Source organism: Lepidochelys kempii, chromosome 12, assembly GCF_965140265.1.
Source record: "Lepidochelys kempii isolate rLepKem1 chromosome 12, rLepKem1.hap2, whole genome shotgun sequence".
Classification (NCBI taxonomy): Eukaryota; Metazoa; Chordata; order Testudines; family Cheloniidae; genus Lepidochelys; species Lepidochelys kempii.
Window position 1 is genome coordinate 37620426 of NC_133267.1, and position 17554 is coordinate 37637979.

At 44.8% G+C, this 17554-nt stretch overlaps 1 protein-coding gene across 1 annotated transcript in view; it reads right to left on the reverse strand.

The window, feature by feature from the left end:
• Positions 1–10032: 10032 nt before the first annotated feature.
• SLC7A5 (solute carrier family 7 member 5) overlaps positions 10033–17554 on the reverse strand; it is a 67213-nt gene continuing 59691 nt past the window's right edge. Inside the window, exon 10 of the mRNA XM_073308149.1 lies at positions 10033–17027. Within this exon, the coding sequence (XP_073164250.1) occupies positions 16972–17027 (56 nt within the window). The 3' untranslated portion in view covers positions 10033–16971. The remainder of the gene's footprint in view (positions 17028–17554) is intronic.

The window sequence follows — 17554 nt, forward strand, 5'->3', positions numbered from 1 at the left end:
TTGCAAAGTATTATCTTTGGGCCTGATTCTGGTCTCACTAAGGGTCTGGTCCAAAGCCCATTGAAGTCACTGGGAGTCTTTCCATTGACTTCAGTGTGCTTTGAATCAGACTCTTAGGACTTGTCTACACGGGGAAATTGACCAGAATAGCCATTCTGGAATAGCTCCTCATGTGGACACTCTTATTAGCTATAGCACTTTAATTGCTCACCCTACCTTATTCCAGAATAACTTCCACATTTAGACAAACCCTTACAGGAGTGGAAATCAGTATCTCCATTGAAGAAGTAGAGTTATATTGGTAAGTGAGAAGAGGGTTGGACCTATTATTTACAGTGTTATAATGCCCTCAAACAGTGACAGAACACACACTGATGGCCATAAGATTTCTGACAAAGCGCCAGAATGCGGCTTCAGGACAACATATGGGCCCTAAGTGTCATCAGCCCCCAGTTCCTTTAACAACGTTGATAAAAAGGAGCAAAAACAAAATAAAGTTACAATAGTTGCAGTTTGGCAGCATTAGTGAGATTTGCTTCAAGCCAAAAATCAGCATTTGTTGCTGATTTTGTTATGGATTGGGCCAGTCTGGGGGTGAAATGTTGCTTCCTTTTCCCCCCGTTACTTCTGACATCTTGCAAAGTGCAAAAAGCAGTTTGCACTGCTCCTGATTCTCTGGAGCTTGCTGTCAGCACAGTACGTTCTCTTGGGATCACTGAGCCTTTTTGCAATGATCCAACCCGTTGCAATTGGACAGATACCTGACCCATGCCTCACAAATGCACAAAGCAGTATGAGCCCCTTGGTTGCCAGTGTCAATGGGAGGATAAAGAACAAGGCAGGTCATAGAGTTTGAACTTTCTTTTCCCCTCTAAAAGTCAGGTCTCTCTTTTGCATCTTTATCTGGGATCAAACCTCACCAGGGCAGGAGGATTTCTCTACGAACTCCCTGTACATATAATAATGTAGCTACCTGACTTCCTCATTGGACACAAACTCTTGACTGTATGAAGGTTGCACACCGTTTTCTGTCCCTGGACACCAACTTCTCCTCTTTTACATACGTACTTAGTTTGCCAACATCTGTTTAATGAAAGCAAAGGGCCAGCAGCCACCTTTATCTCAAGTACTTGCATGCCTGATCCTGTTTTGCTTATTTTCTGCCACGCAGTACATTGTGGGGATTGAGTCACTCATGATTAGCAGTAGCTGTCTCATTTGTGCAGCACCTGGCTGGGGCACGCTCAGTCCTCAAAAGGAAATATTTTATACCAAACCGACGTCTCTGTTTGCAGTGTAGTTATGCTGAGGATCTAGCCTGCACCACCACGTTCATGTTTCTCGTCACAGTGACAAGCCTCCTGAATGCTTAAAATGCTCATGCCTGATTTATGCGCTTTCGTTAGCCCAAGTCTAGGAAGAAAGCGCGATCAACAGAGCCTCAGAGGCAGGACCTGTTATTCCATCAGGCTGCAGTTACTCTATTTGATTAAACTGCATTGGTTAGCAGAAGAGGCCTCTCCACAGATTCTTCTCCTCACATCCTAAATGTCCTCCTAAGAGCATTAAAACCTGGAGCCTTGCCTGCTAAATTGACAAAACAAACTGGCATTAAAACATGCTCAAAGTGGGTAACGTTTTAACATAATTAAGCTGTTAGGGTTTTTTATAGGAATAGGGCCTGTTTCTTATCATTTTGTCATGGCACGCAGAGAGGCCTTTCAGCACGAGCACCTACACATGTCATTGTTATTCTTACCCTATGATATGCACTATTGTACACTACCCTGGAGGCAACCAGCTTAGCAACTTCAGAAAGGATACGACAACTACAGTATAGGAACGATTGTTTAGAAGTCTGTTTTCTGAACAGTGTCCTGTTTGATGGTATTGTGATTCATTTTCGATTTGAACTGAGTGATGGACCTATCGCAGGGTATAGGCAGAACTGACACATTAAAATATTAAATAAATAAAAATAGCTTCTGCATTTACACAAGTGAAGTGAAAAATTACAAGGGCCCTCAGTCCCCCCAAGTGAGTTCCTGTGGTGACAGGACGCCTTGGTCCCCCCGCCTAGGAGCCACTGCCAGAGGGATGTGCCGGTCCCTTTCGGGAGCTGCCCCAGGTAAGCACTGTCCAGCTGGAGCCTGCACCCCCTCCCGCACCCCAACCTCCTGCCCCAGCCCAGAACCTGCACCCCTCACCCCATCCTGCACCCAAACTCCCCCCAGAGCCTGCAACCCATACCCCCCCATGCCCCAACCTCCTGCCCCAGCCCAGAGCCCGCACCCCACACCCAAACTCCCTCCCAGAGCCCACATCCCACACCCGCTCCTGCACCCCAACCCTCTGCCCCAGCCTGGTGAAAGTGGGGGAGAGCAAGCGATGGAGGGAGGGGGGATGGAGTGAATGGGGGCTGGGCCTCAGAGAATGGGCATGGCAGGCATATGGCAGGGGCAGGGAAAGGGTGTTTGGGTTTGTGGGTTTAGACAGTTGGCAACCCTAAACTGGGCACGATAGTCCATATGGAGGAGAATAACGACCCGCAGCAGCAGATGAGGACAATAGGCCATACTCCACGTGTGCCTGGAAATCTCCATTCCTCTCATGTTTTTCCAGGGCACAGGAGGAGGGATACATAGTTATATGGACTTATGGTCTCCCCTCTCACTCCAGATCTCTCACGGAGCCCTCTGGGATTTGGTTATGAACTCCCACAAAACCTGATGCCCAGAGACTGGCTTGTCAAGGATGGGAGGTCCCTGTGCTTTACCACACTAGCCAGAATCATAGAATCATAGAATATCAGGGTTGGAAGGGACCCCTGAAGGTCATCTAGTCCAACCCCCTGCTCGAAGCAGGACCAATTCCCAGTTAAATCATCCCAGCCAGGGCTTTGTCAAGCCTGACCTTAAAAACCTCTAAGGAAGGAGATTCTACCACCTCCCTAGGTAACGCATTCAAGTGTTTCACCACCCTCTTAGTGAAAAAGTTTTTCCTAATATCCAATCTAAACCTCCCCCACTGCAACTTGAGACCATTACTCCTCGTTCTGTCATCTGCTACCATTGAGAACAGTCTAGAGCCATCCTCTTTGGAACCCCCTTTCAGGTAGTTGAAAGCAGCTATCAAATCCCCCCTCATTCTTCTCTTCTGCAGGCTAAACAATCCCAGCTCCCTCAGCCTCTCCTCATAAGTCATGTGTTCTAGACCCCTAATCATTTTTGTTGCCCTTCGCTGGACTCTCTCCAATTTATCCACATCCTTCTTGTAGTGTGGGGCCCAAAACTGGACACAGTACTCCAGATGAGGCCTCACCAATGTCGAACAGAGGGGAACGATCACGTCCCTCGATCTGCTCGCTATGCCCCTACTTATACATCCCAAAATGCCATTGGCCTTCTTGGCAACAAGGGCACACTTCTGACTCATATCCAGCTTCTCATCCACTGTCACCCCTAGGTCCTTTTCCGCAGAACTGCTGCCTAGCCATTCGGTCCCTAGTCTGTAGCGGTGCATTGGATTCTTCCATCCTAAGTGCAGGACCCTGCACTTATCCTTATTGAACCTCATCAGATTTCTTTTGGCCCAATCCTCCAATTTGTCTAGGTCCTTCTGTATCCTATCGCTCCCCTCCAGCGTATCTACCACTCCTCCCAGTTTAGTATCATCCGCAAATTTGCTGAGAGTGCAATCCACACCATCCTCCAGATCATTTATGAAGATAATGAACAAAACCGGCCCCAGGACCGACCCTTGGGGCACTCCACTTGATACCGGCTGCCAACTAGACATGGAGCCATTGATCACTACCCGTTGAGCCCGACAATCTAGCCAGTTTTCTACCCACCTTATAGTGCATTCATCCAGCCCATACTTCCTTAACTTGCTGACAAGAATACTGTGGGAGACCGAGAAGGATCTGTGTTTCCCCCAGAGGTCCCAGCCTAGCCCTAGGGCATCAGAAAGGAACTCTTGGGAGACTTGTTATTGAGGTGGCAGCAGGAGGAAGGGCAGAGTCTGAAGGGCATTCGTGCTTTGGCAGTGCCCAGTGCCTTCCATCGAGCTGCCTGAGGGGACATGGTATAGGCTGAACTCTGCAGTCTGGAGCCTGGATGCTGGTGATAGCTCTTGGGACTTAGGTACCATCTTACCTCTGGATTGCTGCCCTCCTGGTGTCACTCCCCTCATGGAGATGAGGGATGGAAAGTCACTTGCTGCTGAAGCTTGTTTTTCCAATGCTACCCAATGTCTTTCCTGCCTGGCTGAGGTGACTCCTTACCAGACTGCGCAGCTAAGACAATGCCAACCAGAGCCAACTTCTCAATTCCTCCCTTGCTCCTTATCTACCCAAAGGAGAGGCAGCGGAGACAGCCCTTCCAACACAGTGAGTGGTGAGGGGGACAACAGCATTCTGTGCCTTACTATAGGGAGGCAGACCGGGAGACTTTCCTTATGCTTGGTAGGCCTCCCTCAAGCCCGCAGGGACATCAGCCACTGCAAGATGCCTCAGACAGGGAAATAGAGCTAAGGGGAAAACTCCCCCACATGCAACCACAGGCCTGGGGACACAGCTGGGATTTACTGAGCCAGCTTGTTAGTCATTCTTAATTAATCTTGAAAACAAAAGATTAGAATTTTTGTTCCAGGGAGGACTGGGGGAGCTGCCTGCCTGCCGCCACACAGACGCAACACAACTGCTGGGAATGCTGGGGGACATTTCCCTGCTGCCAGTGATTGACAGGACTGGCTCTGGCCCCAAGCTGCAACCTGGCTAAAATACTTGTCTAACAGAGCCATGGATTTTAGGATGATGAAGGAGCATTATCACTCACTTATACTGCTGTAGTCCCTGAGGGCTCATCCAGACCAAGCCACTGTATTAGGCAAACAAACACACACATAAGGTGGGATTTTCAAAGGTACTGAGGTGCCCAAAGATGGAGATAGGCACCTAACCTGCTTAAGAGCCTTTGAAAATCCCACTAGACACCTATCTGCAGCTTTACACTCCTAAATACCTTTGAAAATCTGGCCCTAAGTGGGTTAAAAGCATCTGTTCCAGTGACTTGTAATGGGACTTGCGCCCTTAGGCATTTTGAAAATCTCACCCATAGCATGCAGTAGGAGCAGTGGCGGATTAATGATTTTGCTGCCCCTGGGCCCAGAAATAATTGCCGCCCCCTCAGCTCACCTCCGCTCCGCCTCCTCCCCTGAGCGCACCGCTGGGTCCTGCTTCTCCCCACTCCCTGCCAGGGCTTGTGTGCGAAACAGCTTCACGAAGGAGGGGGAGAAGGGGGGGAACGCGGCACGCTCAGGAGAGGAGGCGGGGCTGGGGCAGGGATTTGGAGAAGGGGACCAATGGGGCAGGGAGGGGATGGGGAAGGGGTGAAGTTGGGGTAGGGCCAGGGGCGGAGGGCGCAAACCGGCACCGGGGGAAGCAGCCTCTGGCTGCTATTATAAATTTGCCACCCCTGCAAATTTGCCGCCTTAGGCTTAGGCCTTGTCAGCCTAGGCGTTAATACGCCGCTGAGTAGGAGAAGTCTTAAAAAGACCAAAGACCAAATGTAAACTTGTGAGTCATATAAGAATGTTACCCCAGAGAAGATAAAGGTAAGCTCTGGTGTAGCTCCCATGGCTTACGCCTACTTAGGCTATGTCTACACTACGCAGCTTTTAGCGATACGGCTGTGTGGCTACAGCCGTGCCGCTAAACGTCGTACAGTGTAGCCAGGGTTTTGTCAGCTCTCTGGCTGATAACCCCCACCCGAGCGCCATTTGTACCTGGCAAAACTTTTGTCTTTTTGGGGAGGAGGGGTTAACACCTCTGAAAGACAAAAGTTGTGTCATTCAATTGCCAGTGTAGACATAGCCAAGGCTTCAAAGCAGATGTAGGCAATTTGTTTAAAAAGGGTGGATTGCAAAAGAGCTCTTTATGCAAAACAGAAGTTAAAGTTGTTTTCTGTGAAGTCATTCACAATTACCCCCCCACACTTTTAACATATCCTAGCACCCTCCTTTACCCCTTGTCGTTCTAATGTTAATGCTTACCAGGTAGCTTCTGATTCAAATATCTGTAGGCCACAACATTTGGAATAAATAACGGGTAATTGGTGGGTATTAAGTGGGGTTTCAACTGATCCAAATCCAGGAACAATTTCCCTGCAATGCATATTTGAGCAAGACTCTAAGACAACAAGAGTCATTATACACCCCAGGGCAAAATGTGAATCCAATTGGAAACACACTGGCAGAACTCATTTCACTTGAGAGTGAGGTTCCTTGCAAGGTTGTCCATTAAGGAGGAATTTAGCTAAAAAGGCAATTAAATTAGGGGTCCTGGTCTCACACACAATATGTAAGAGTTAAGATGCTTACTGAGACTAGACTCTGCAGTTATGGATTTCATCTGGTAACATCAAAAGTGAAGGTCTGATGAAGCTTTCACAGTGACATTAACACCACCACCACCGAGCTCTTAAATAGCAGTTTTCATCTGTCAATCTCAAATATGTTAGACTGCATGACCCTGAGAGGAGAGAGAGTGATTTTGTTCTAGGTTTGTGTAGCACCTAGATCAATGGGGTCCTGGTGCATGAACAAGAATCCTAGGCACTATGGTAATACAAATAATAAACAACAATGCTTTTACACAAAAGGGGTAGGTATCAATTTATGCCTGGGAAGTGGCTTGCCCAGTTGCAGAACCCAGCTCTCCCGAGTCCCACACTGGTGTGCTAACCACCAAACCCCACTGCCTTCCTCTGAAAGGTTATGCCTGCATCTATTATTCCCACTATCGAAAAATGCACCTATTTTCTGGTTACTTTCCTTATATTTTAGCACACCCCCATAATACAGGGATTTTGGAAATTAACAGCGGGCAACGTTTTCACATAATGGTCCATCTGCAGCCTGCTCACCACAAAAGCATTGGGATATATGTTCTTCTTATGAGATTTGTTTCCATGTGGTGGAGTATAAAGACAAGAGATTTAACTGTAAATTAAACACAAGATACTCCTTGTGCTGATACACTGAAAATTGCCATGTACGCACAAGAGACACTAATGCAGAGTTATTTTGCCTTAAGCATGTACCAAACAAAGTTTCATCCTCTCCCAAACCTCCCACTTAATTATTCTGTTATACAATGTCTTCATATGAAAGAGGCCACTTTGGCTTAAAATGTCAGGGGACAATTCCCACAAAGGCTTTGATGTCTGCTTTCAGAGCCAGTACTACCATTCAGCCATGCTTATATGGGATGGACAGTTACTAATGGAGGAGAAGTCAAAGGTGACCTCCAAATGGAAAAATAAACTGGCCCCTGTCCTTTTATGCTTCTTTTAAGTATGATGCAGAAAAAGGTGTGGAAGGTTTATGATCATTCCTTAAGAACATAAGAACAGCCATACTGGGTCAGACCAAAGGTCCATCCAGCCCAGTATCCTATCTACTGACAGTGGCCAATGCCAGGTGGCCCAGAGGGAGTGAACCTAACAGGTAATGATCAAGTGATCTCTCCCCTGCCATCCATCTCCACCCTCTGACAAACAGAGGCTCGGGACACCATTCCTTACCCATCCTGGTTAATAGCCATTAATGGACTTAATCTCCATGAATTTATCCAGTTCTCTTTTAAACCCTGTTATAGTCCTAGCCTTCACAACCTCCTCAGGCAAGGAGTTCCACACGTTGACTGTGCGCTGTGCAAAGAAGAACTTCCTTTTATTTGTTTTAAACCTGCTGCCCATTAATTTCATTAGGTGGCCCCTAGTTTTTATATTATGGGAACAAGTAAATAACTTTTCCTTATTCACTTTCTCCACACGACTCATGATTTTATATACCTCTATCATATCCCCCCTTAGTCTCCTCTCTTCCAAGCTGAAAAGTCCTAGCCTCTTTAATCTCTCCTCAAATGGGACCCATAATCGTTTTAGTTGCCCTTCTCTGACCCTTTTCTGATGCCAATATATCTTTTTGTTGTTACCTTTTGACTTTTTGGCTAGCCGTTCTTCAAACTCCTTTTTGGCTTTCTTATTGCATTTTTACACTTAATTTGTCAGTGTTTATGCTCCTTTCTATTTACCTCACTAGGATTTGACTTCCACTTTTTAAAAGATGCCTTTTTATCTCTCACTGCTTCTTTTACATGGTTGTTAAGCCACGGTGGCTCTTTTTTAGTTCTTTTACTGTGTTTTTTAATTTGAGGTATACATTTAAGTTGGGCCTCTATTATGTTGTCTTTGAAAAGTTTCCACTCAGCTTGCAGGGATTTCACTCTAGTCACTGTTAATTTCTGTTTAACTAACCGCCTCATTTTTGCATAGTTCTCCTTTCTGAAATTAAATGACACAGTGTTGGGCTGTTGAGGTGTTCTTCCTACACAGGAATGTTAAATATTATTATATTATGGTCACTATTTTCAAGCGGTCCTGTTATAGTTACCTCTTGGACCAGATCCTGCGCTCCACTCAGGACTAAATCGAGAGTTGCCTCTCCCCTTGTAGGTTTCTGTACCAGCTGCTCCAAGAAGCAGTCATTCCTACCCTATCCTTCCTACCTGATTGTTGTCCACATTAGAAATTCAGGTCTTGTGAACCCTGGAACATAATGAGGGTGATGGGGAATCAGCAAAATGATACCACCACAAGAGAGAAATCTGCACAAATTTGAGAAGCAATTTTGTGGGACTGTCTAAAACTGCTTTTTGTTTAGTTTTGTCTACACCTATTTAGCTTCAACACCTAAGTAACACAGGGTTGAAAGGATGCCTTGGTTAAAGATTCAGTAGCCCCACCCTTTCGATTAAGAGCCAACAGCACACATGCCTGGAGATCCACAAGTCATTCTCCAACAGAACCAGGGACAACTGGACTGGGGAGTGCACACTTATCTGCATGGTATTTCCAAGGGCCCCAAGGCAGGAACCATCTTTATTTTGTCTCTTGCACACTACAGATGGACGACATAAGAATAACTCATTTTTTAGAGTTTTGCCTATGTTAGCTGTAAGTGGAGCTGCCATCACTTCCCTTGAGGGACCTACCGCACAGCCCAATGTATCTCACTGAAAGTTTGCCAGCCTCAACTATCCCTTTAGTAAATTGCATCATCCCTATATTTAATTATCCTTGCACTAATTTATCCTTTTATTTATTCCATCTACTCCTGTATTATACACACTAGTTCCATCCTTGCGAATTCCCCTTTCTCTTTAGTGTTCACACCCTTCAAGTATGTGTAAGCTGGTGTCATGACCTGCTTTCCTTGTCTCTTAGCCAAGCTATACATATTTAGCACCTTTAATCTCACCGCATATCTTCAAGCAAACTTAACTCTTTTTTATGCTCTTCTCTGAAATTCCCTCCAGTTTGCAGAAAGATTTCTGCCAAGGTCTATTACTTCCCAACTGCAGGGCACCATCCTTCTGTTTATGCTGCTCAAACATGCAGAGGGTTTTTTTTACGGGGTGGGGTACTTTTATCACATGATAATCTGTCTCACTGTCAGACCTAGGTCTCTTACAGCATTACTGCTTTCCAGATTTTTCCTGCCCATTGACAAGTCTAGCCCCATCCATCAGAACAAACAGAAATGAACAACAGTCATGTGGATCAAGATTCAGGAGTTATGACATCTGGGTTCTTTTTCAAGCTTCAACAGGCTTCATTGACTTATCCCAGGCCATATCACTTCTCTCTGCCTTCGTTTCCCCATCTGTAAAATGGGGCTCATAATACATAGTTGACAAGGGAGTTAGAGGACAAAGCCTCATGTCTGTGAGGAGCTTTGAGATCTTCTGAATGAAGCTGATACGGAAGTGCAAATTATCTTTGTTATGGTACATTACTATGCCAGCACCCATCTGCAAGCGGAACCCTTGAAAATGCAATTCAGAGGTCCATGTCAGATGACGTCATTAGGTTTGTTTTTGCTTTTTTTAAAAAAAGACAAAGCAGGCAATTTTTTGCAAATAAAAGTTTTCAAGGCAAAGTCCAGCAACAACACTTACAATTAATATTTCTTTGATCAAATAAAAACCAAAATATTTTAATGTAACAGATTTGTTAACCAGAAACAATAAAAGAATTGAGAAATACTAGAGAAAAATAATACATTGCATTAGACATCTCATTTTACAAGGCAATTTGATTAAGTTACTAATGACTGATAGAACAGCACTCTAGGACGATCTTGGAATAACCATATTGACAAGAACGCAAACATTGTAAATAGCTCTTACTGTAGAAATATTAAGACTAAAGATATTTACCCATTAAAGTGAACAGAAAATAATCTAGATCAACCATAAAATTAGTATTTTTTAAAAAAACCAAAAACAACCAGGTGTAACAAAATCCTAACCTATATCTAGATTTTTTTGTTAAGAAAATTAAAACAACAACAAAAAACCTGTATAATCTTTAAAAGAAAAATTTCTAAAAAGTCAGATTATTCACTAGGTGCAAAATTCACCTGTTTTTGTTCAGAGGGCCAGCGCGAGGACTACACAACACTTCAAACTCCCTATTTTAAGGGCTTAAACGGGACTTAAGTCTTCACGCTGTCCTTCTGAACAAACAGGGGTCAAAGTTCTCCCTATACGTGAAATTCATCACAGTGTAGAAGACCCAAAGCCATCTGCATCACTTGGCCCCTCAACATGAGACTGCATATGGCATGCCGGACATTGTGCAGAACCTCTGTACTGGGGTGAATGTCACACTAAGGGAATAATTTAGGTATAAAGTCTCCCTCAGACTTTTCCAATTAAATTCAATATTTAAAAAAATATTTTTTGTATTAAACACTACAACTGGAGGGAGAGACATCCTTTCTAACGCAAGGAACAACAGTGATAAAGAGCAACTAAGGGCAGGACCTGTGAACAGCAGGTCTCTAAAGGGCCATCATCTTACACTAGGGACATCTAAATATTCCTCACTGTTCAAAACAATGGTTCAGCTCTACCAGTATTAGAAACATGGAGAACCCTATTAGATGGGCTGCCAGTTGCCGCTGTTACCTTGAGCACCGTCACTCTGTTCAAAGCAGGTCTGACTGACATCTTGCTTAGACCACCAGCAGCAGCCAGTGCCCATCTACACTACAGCTCCCAATGCTGCAGTGGAGAGAATGGTGAGAAACCCCCCTACCATGGACTGAGCCAGAGTGAGGCTGAACACCTGTCACTCCCAGTGGAGTCAGTGAAAACTGAGAGGAGTTAAGCATCTTTCATGATCAGGCCCCACAAACCCACTTGCTACTGTTCTCATGCAGGCAAAATTCCTATGAAAGTCAAGAGACCAAATTCATCACGGCCACAACTGGGTGTGCAGCCTCCATGAAATATTCAGCAGCCTAGGGAACTTTATAACTTCCATGGGAGTTTCACCTGAAGGAGTGTTGAGGTTTGGCCTGCAGTCAGTATCTTGAACTCCATTGTCCCCACAGGAGGATGCCACTTCCTGCAGCTGAATAAAGCAGATACTATGTGGGCTCCCAGAGTGAATACAAGGCTGTCATTGACTCCAGAGAGTCCTGCTGATGTTAAAAATGTCAGACAGCTCACTGCAAGAGCTTCAGCAAATGTCCTGGAGGAAATTAAAGCCATCTCACTTCTGGCCTGCCTCATTTCAGCTCTAAAAGAGGACTCAAACTTTAAGAACATTGTTTCAATATATTTTTTAAATTAAAAAAAAATTGTAGTTGTTCAACAATTCTTTTAGCCTTCCCTTTGATGTCACTGAAAGGGGAGTTACGCAACCGTGCCTCGTAGTAGCAGCTCTCTGGTGTTTTGTAAATGGTAGCGTTTGGAATTATTACCACTGAATACCATCTGTTTAAGGTTTCAGGGGGGTTTCACAGACAAAAAGGAAAAGACCTCCCAGTGACACCACTAAATAGAAAATGACCCTGTCACGTTCAGACAAACCTAAATATGCATTCCAGAAACATCTTCAAATCATCAGGTACCTTCTTCCTTCCAATCACTGCCAATGGCCAAGTTATTTATTAATCTGTAACTTTGAATAATACACATAAACTGAAAGACCGGAGAGGTGGAACAGGCTATGTCACGATCCAGCAGTGGAGACAAACTGACCCCAAGAAAGCCACACCAAGGAATTTCAGTTATATTCCCATCTCAGCTGTCAGCATTCGCTTGAAGCAGGGAAGAACAACAGAGCAATTTAATTCGGGTTTCAATCAAACTGGATGATCTTTAAAGTTTGCTGGACAGCAACAAGGTATGTTCAGTGGGTGCTACTAAAAATAAAGCTCTGTTTACCACAACATGATATTCGGAAGGGGAAATGCAGCATATACTGCAGGAAGTTTAATCAACCAGGATAACTTTTTTTTTTTAATACACCACCACCTACAGTATTTCACCTGCCCTCCAAAATTAACACTGAAGTCCCAGTTAAACCCCTGACACCATCTCGATGAAATCCCAGCTGGCCTGGTTTCCTTTGCATTATTTTGCCGTGATGGATGTGGGTAGTACCCTGGAAGGATGACGAAGGGCATAGTCTCATTTCAATTAGGGTGGATGTTTATGGGTTAGGGGGACAGAGGAAGAGCCCTATAATGCACTGGGGAACATACCCATTGAATCAAGCACCCCTCTCCCTTACCCTCTAGGTATCAAGGTTGCCATGAACATTCAGTGACAATTATTTCCCTGCAATTAATCCTAAAAACTAGTTGCCATGGTCCCATACACTCTATTCTATTAACACTACAGTAAGTTGTAGCTGTTGGGGTCACAACTGCACAACACTATGCTACAAAATTCATTTATAAGATACTTCCCTCATTGGGGAAATTGACTAAACGGCAACAGCAATTAGTCATTAGTCATTTACAAGTAACAATGACATTTTCACTGTGGTTTCGTTTGAGTGTGTGCAAGGAGAGGGTTAACCTCTCTCTTTTGGGTCACCCAGAACATACAATAGGATGACTGATCATGGGCAAAACCATATCTAGTCTAGATGATTTACATGCAGTCTCTCCAGACCCACTCTCAGCGCCTCATGCCCCCTATCAGCTGGCACATTTCACCCTGCTTTTGATCAGAAAGGCAGCAGAGGTCTTTCACTGGATGTACTCTCTCCTCCCATACCAAAACTTTAGCTTAACAAGTCCAGCCTCAAAGCTGGTATCTCCAAGCTTCTGAATGATAGTTATGGACCTCAGCATTGGGATGTAGATTCTACTGAGAGCATCTATATTTGTAACAGCAATTTCTTCTCGTTGCCCGAACTGCTTTCAACTTTTTTTCTCCCCAAACAAAATTCATTCAGTTTTACCCCTTTACCCATTCCCTCTCAAACCCCCAGAAATACATACATCTAGGCCACCATCCCCTGGATGAAGAGGACTACCTGGGATTCCCTTCCAAGACAATCAGTCTGGTCCCTGAAAGATGAACTTGCACACTGGGAAAACTCAGAATGAGATTTCAACCTTGGCCTACCAGATACTCCTCCTGCATCATCCTGTGATGATACAGCAGTTCTGTTTTTATGATATAGTTATTGCCATAGAAACAATGGTGATGTCACAATGGAGCATTGTGATTTCACCACAGGAGCACGCAGACTGACACAAGAGAAAATTTTTCACCGTTCGCGGATGTCGGGAAGGAAAGTTATTAAAGAGAAGCAAGCAGGTGGAAGTTTTAATTAAGACTTGTTAAAAAAAAAAAAAAACGAACTCCCCAGTGTGAAAATCCTCCTTTACACATAGGTCTTAAAGGTTAAACAAGAGGAAATCCATTTTAATCTATTCTTCACCCCTGAAGCTAGTTCAGAGATGGGTCCAAACCAAGCAACGCCAAAACTCTGGGGAGGTTTGGAGCCGGATCTGAACTTTTTATGGCTTCAGCACAGCTACTAATTTACTTCAGCTTGGGGTGGGAGAGGGATGAAAAACCCTCTCTCCTGCCCCCCCTGATAATTCTGCAGTTGGCTACATGGCACTTAAAGTCCCTGCCAGCCAAGGGGGCTAGAGCCCAAGTCAAGAAATTCAAGCCTGGTACCCCATGTGGCTGGTCCTAAGAACACTAAACCCTAAAAGAAAAGAGAATCTAGCACTAGTGAAAGGAGTCAGATTGCCCGAGGTTTCCCCTTGCTGACCTGCCACAGCACCTCAACCTTGATCTGGAGGAGGAGGAAAAGAGGAGCTCAAATTCCCTGGCCCATGAGTTGTTCACCTGTCCACTGGGAATAGGTCTGAGACCTACCAACTCACTGCACATAGTTCCCCTCAACAGCTATCGGATGTGTCACTACCGACCCAGGCTGGACTGGAACAGGTGAGCTAGCAGTGAGATGTTTTACAGGACAAATGAGCCATCCACTCCTCCACTCGTACTTTCTAAGAACAAGGAGAATTTTTTTTTTTAATGGCAGCAACAGTGCTGTTTATATAACTTGTTGATTTAACTACAACCACCGGTCATTTTCTCCAGATGGTCTTAGGAGATGCTGCTGTCTGGAATTGCTACAAGCTGCCTGCCCTCCTGGCAACACAGCTTCATAAAAGGACAGTGCATCGACTAACAGCTTCAATATGCTTATTGCCTTTCTTTCCAGAAATCTTCCATGCTGACAAAAGAATGCAAAACAAAGCAGAGAGACACCTGACAGAGGCAGAGTTCTACATCCCTAACTCTACAGGGTTACTACTTCAAAACATCTTGCTTTACAAAAAACCAGTACTGCAGGGCACAAGTTTAATTATCTTTTTCTAAGGGATGGGGTGGCCAGGCAAAAGCATAAAGGAGACCCTGGAAGTGACCAGAACAGCTCACATAAGGAAAATATGCTTTTGCTTTTAAAAGAGACCACCACCTTTCACCCAGATGAGTTCAGGGCAATTTGTTACAGAATTTGGGGCCCGTGTCCTGCTAAAGAGACAGATTTTTTTAGGTAAGGAAGCAACACAGTCCTTAACAGAATGACCCTGACTACATGGGAACATAACAGGTTACAGCACTCTGCATGCAAGCATAAGAGTCTATATTCAAGTTGGAATGGGAAAGTTGGCTCCCTATAGTCACCCAGAAAACAGAGAGACAGTCACATGGCCCGTAGAACTGCAGATCCTGGTCAGCATCCAAAGCAGTGCCACCCTCTGGGAGGCAGAACATCCTGGAAAGAAGGTCTAATGCCAGCCAACCAGAATCTGGTGCTGCAGTTTTACGTGAAGGAGCACTTTTCCAGTGCATCGCTTCTAGGAATGGTGAGAGAAACAGAACATCAGTCAAACTGATGGTAGACAGGTAGCAAAGTGACCCCGGAGGCTCCCCCATTTGGGGACACTCATGTTTCTCTCCACGCCAGTCTTACCTAGTCCCATCTCCTCTTAATACACTTCTAGAAGAAATGGTGAATACTGCATTAATAAAGACATCACAGCAGCCAATACACTCACATGCAATCTGTGAGAGTGAGCTAGGAGAATCCATTCCAAACATTCTCTGTATGACTTGTTTAAGAGCAAGCATCAATTACACTGAATGCTGATGGAGTGTGCCACTTGTTGGCATGGCACTCAACTCTGTATGTGCTTGACTCGAACCAGTCTTCAGGATAATGTAGAATGCAGCCATCTCACCACCTGGCCTTCTGCTAATTTTTCAGAAGGCAGCTTAAACTTCCCATGAAACCCTGCCCTTTGGACCCTCACCTGTACACCAGTACTAATTTACAGGAGTAGATGATATGCATTCTGGGTACTCAAGGATAACAATGGGACTAGTGTAACTACAAAAGTAGCCTGGCATGCTGGCCTAATAATCAAGAGAGGGGAACAGCAGAAAACAGGCAACTGAGCATGATCCAGATTGCTCTTTTCAGCATCAGAATGAAATCAAAATACATGTACATGCCCCATGCTCTCAGACATTCATTCTGCTTCACCTGGGCTTTCGCGGATCACTGCCATGGCACCTCACCGGCAAACTCCAAACCATCCTGGAGAATATATTTGTGTGAGTGTGTGTGTGTGTGCATGCGGGTGTCAATTATCAAACAACGCCTCTTGAACAATCTTTGCTTTGCAAACATCTCTAAGAATTTGCTAATATTTATTTTAAGTCAGTAAAAAGCAGAAACACTTGGAGTCCCTGAGTGGGGGGAAAACCCAAAACTATATATATATATTTATATATATCCAATGGATTACAGTTTTAGTATCACTAAAAACAATAATAAAAACAATTCATGGGGGGCAGCGAAGAAGTGCCAGGGATCCAGTTAAAATCAGTGCAAGTCCTTGTTTCATACCAGCAGCGTGACTGTCTCAGTCCATTTCTTTTGTCTAGCTGTGGCCAGGAGTGTTTAGCCTTCTGAAGATCTCGCTTGGTAAGCTGGTTGGGTTTGTTGCATTTGAAAGAAAATGACTGGGAGGACTGTTTTGCAGCCCTGTGGCAGTGTGAAATCCCAGTCCCTTGCACAGGCACATGTGTAACATTGACGGCATTGGAATTTCCGTTTCCTTGAGCAGATTCAGCTGCAGACTCTGTGATGGAGAAACTAAATGCTAACCTTAAATTAAAACAAGACAACAAATAAGCACAAACAGAACTGAAGTCCAGCCATCAGTCACACACACAGACACAGAGAGAGAGTGCCTGATCAGTTTCCCTCTAACTAGACGTGCTGGAGCCTCTTGAGGTTACCAGTAGAAACTCCTCTTCCTAGGCTAAATTCGCACCCCAAGAACTCTTCTTCGAAGTGTTGCTCAGCAGCCTGGCTTGTTGGTGGTGATGAGGCCAGGGAGGGGAAAGCAGGGCATATCAGGGAGTGGGGTCTCAGGGATGCAGCAGCTCTACCAAGGTGCTCAGGGTATCTAGATTTATGAGGGATGAGAAAGGTTTTCTTTTGCGTTGTTTTCAAATAATAATGTGCGTTTCCCCGAGCCGAACGTCTCTGCTTTTCCTCCTTAAGACTCTTGAGGAACCACTTCCATCAGCTTCTGGCACAGGACTGTCACGGAATCTGAATGGGAGGAAACAAGAGCGAGTTAAAGGCACCGGAATGCAAGTTTTACTCATTTCACCCTGGAGAGCTGGTTGCTTGTTTCATGATCCTCTGCCTCAAATGGCCTGACAGGGCAGCCGTCCCACTTTCTTCTTTCAAAGGAGTCTAAGTACTACATAGGTCTTCACTGCAAATCAAATACAGTAAGTCCTCGCTAAACGTTGTAGTTCTGTTCCTGAAAAATGCTACTTTAGCTTATACATGTTATAAGTTTTAAACAAACAATTTAATACTGTACACAGCAGTGATGATTGTGAAGCTTGGTTCAGGTGGTGGAGTCAAAGGGTGGAAGAGGGTAGGATATTTCCCAAGGAATGCCTTACTGCTAAATGATGAACTAGCACTTGGCTGAGCCCTCAAGGGTTAACAAATGGTTGTTAATGTAGCCACACACTCTACAAGACAGCACAGATGGAGGGAGGAAACACAGCATGGCAGAGAGAGACAGAGACACACACTGTGTGTGTGTGTGAGAGAGAGAGATG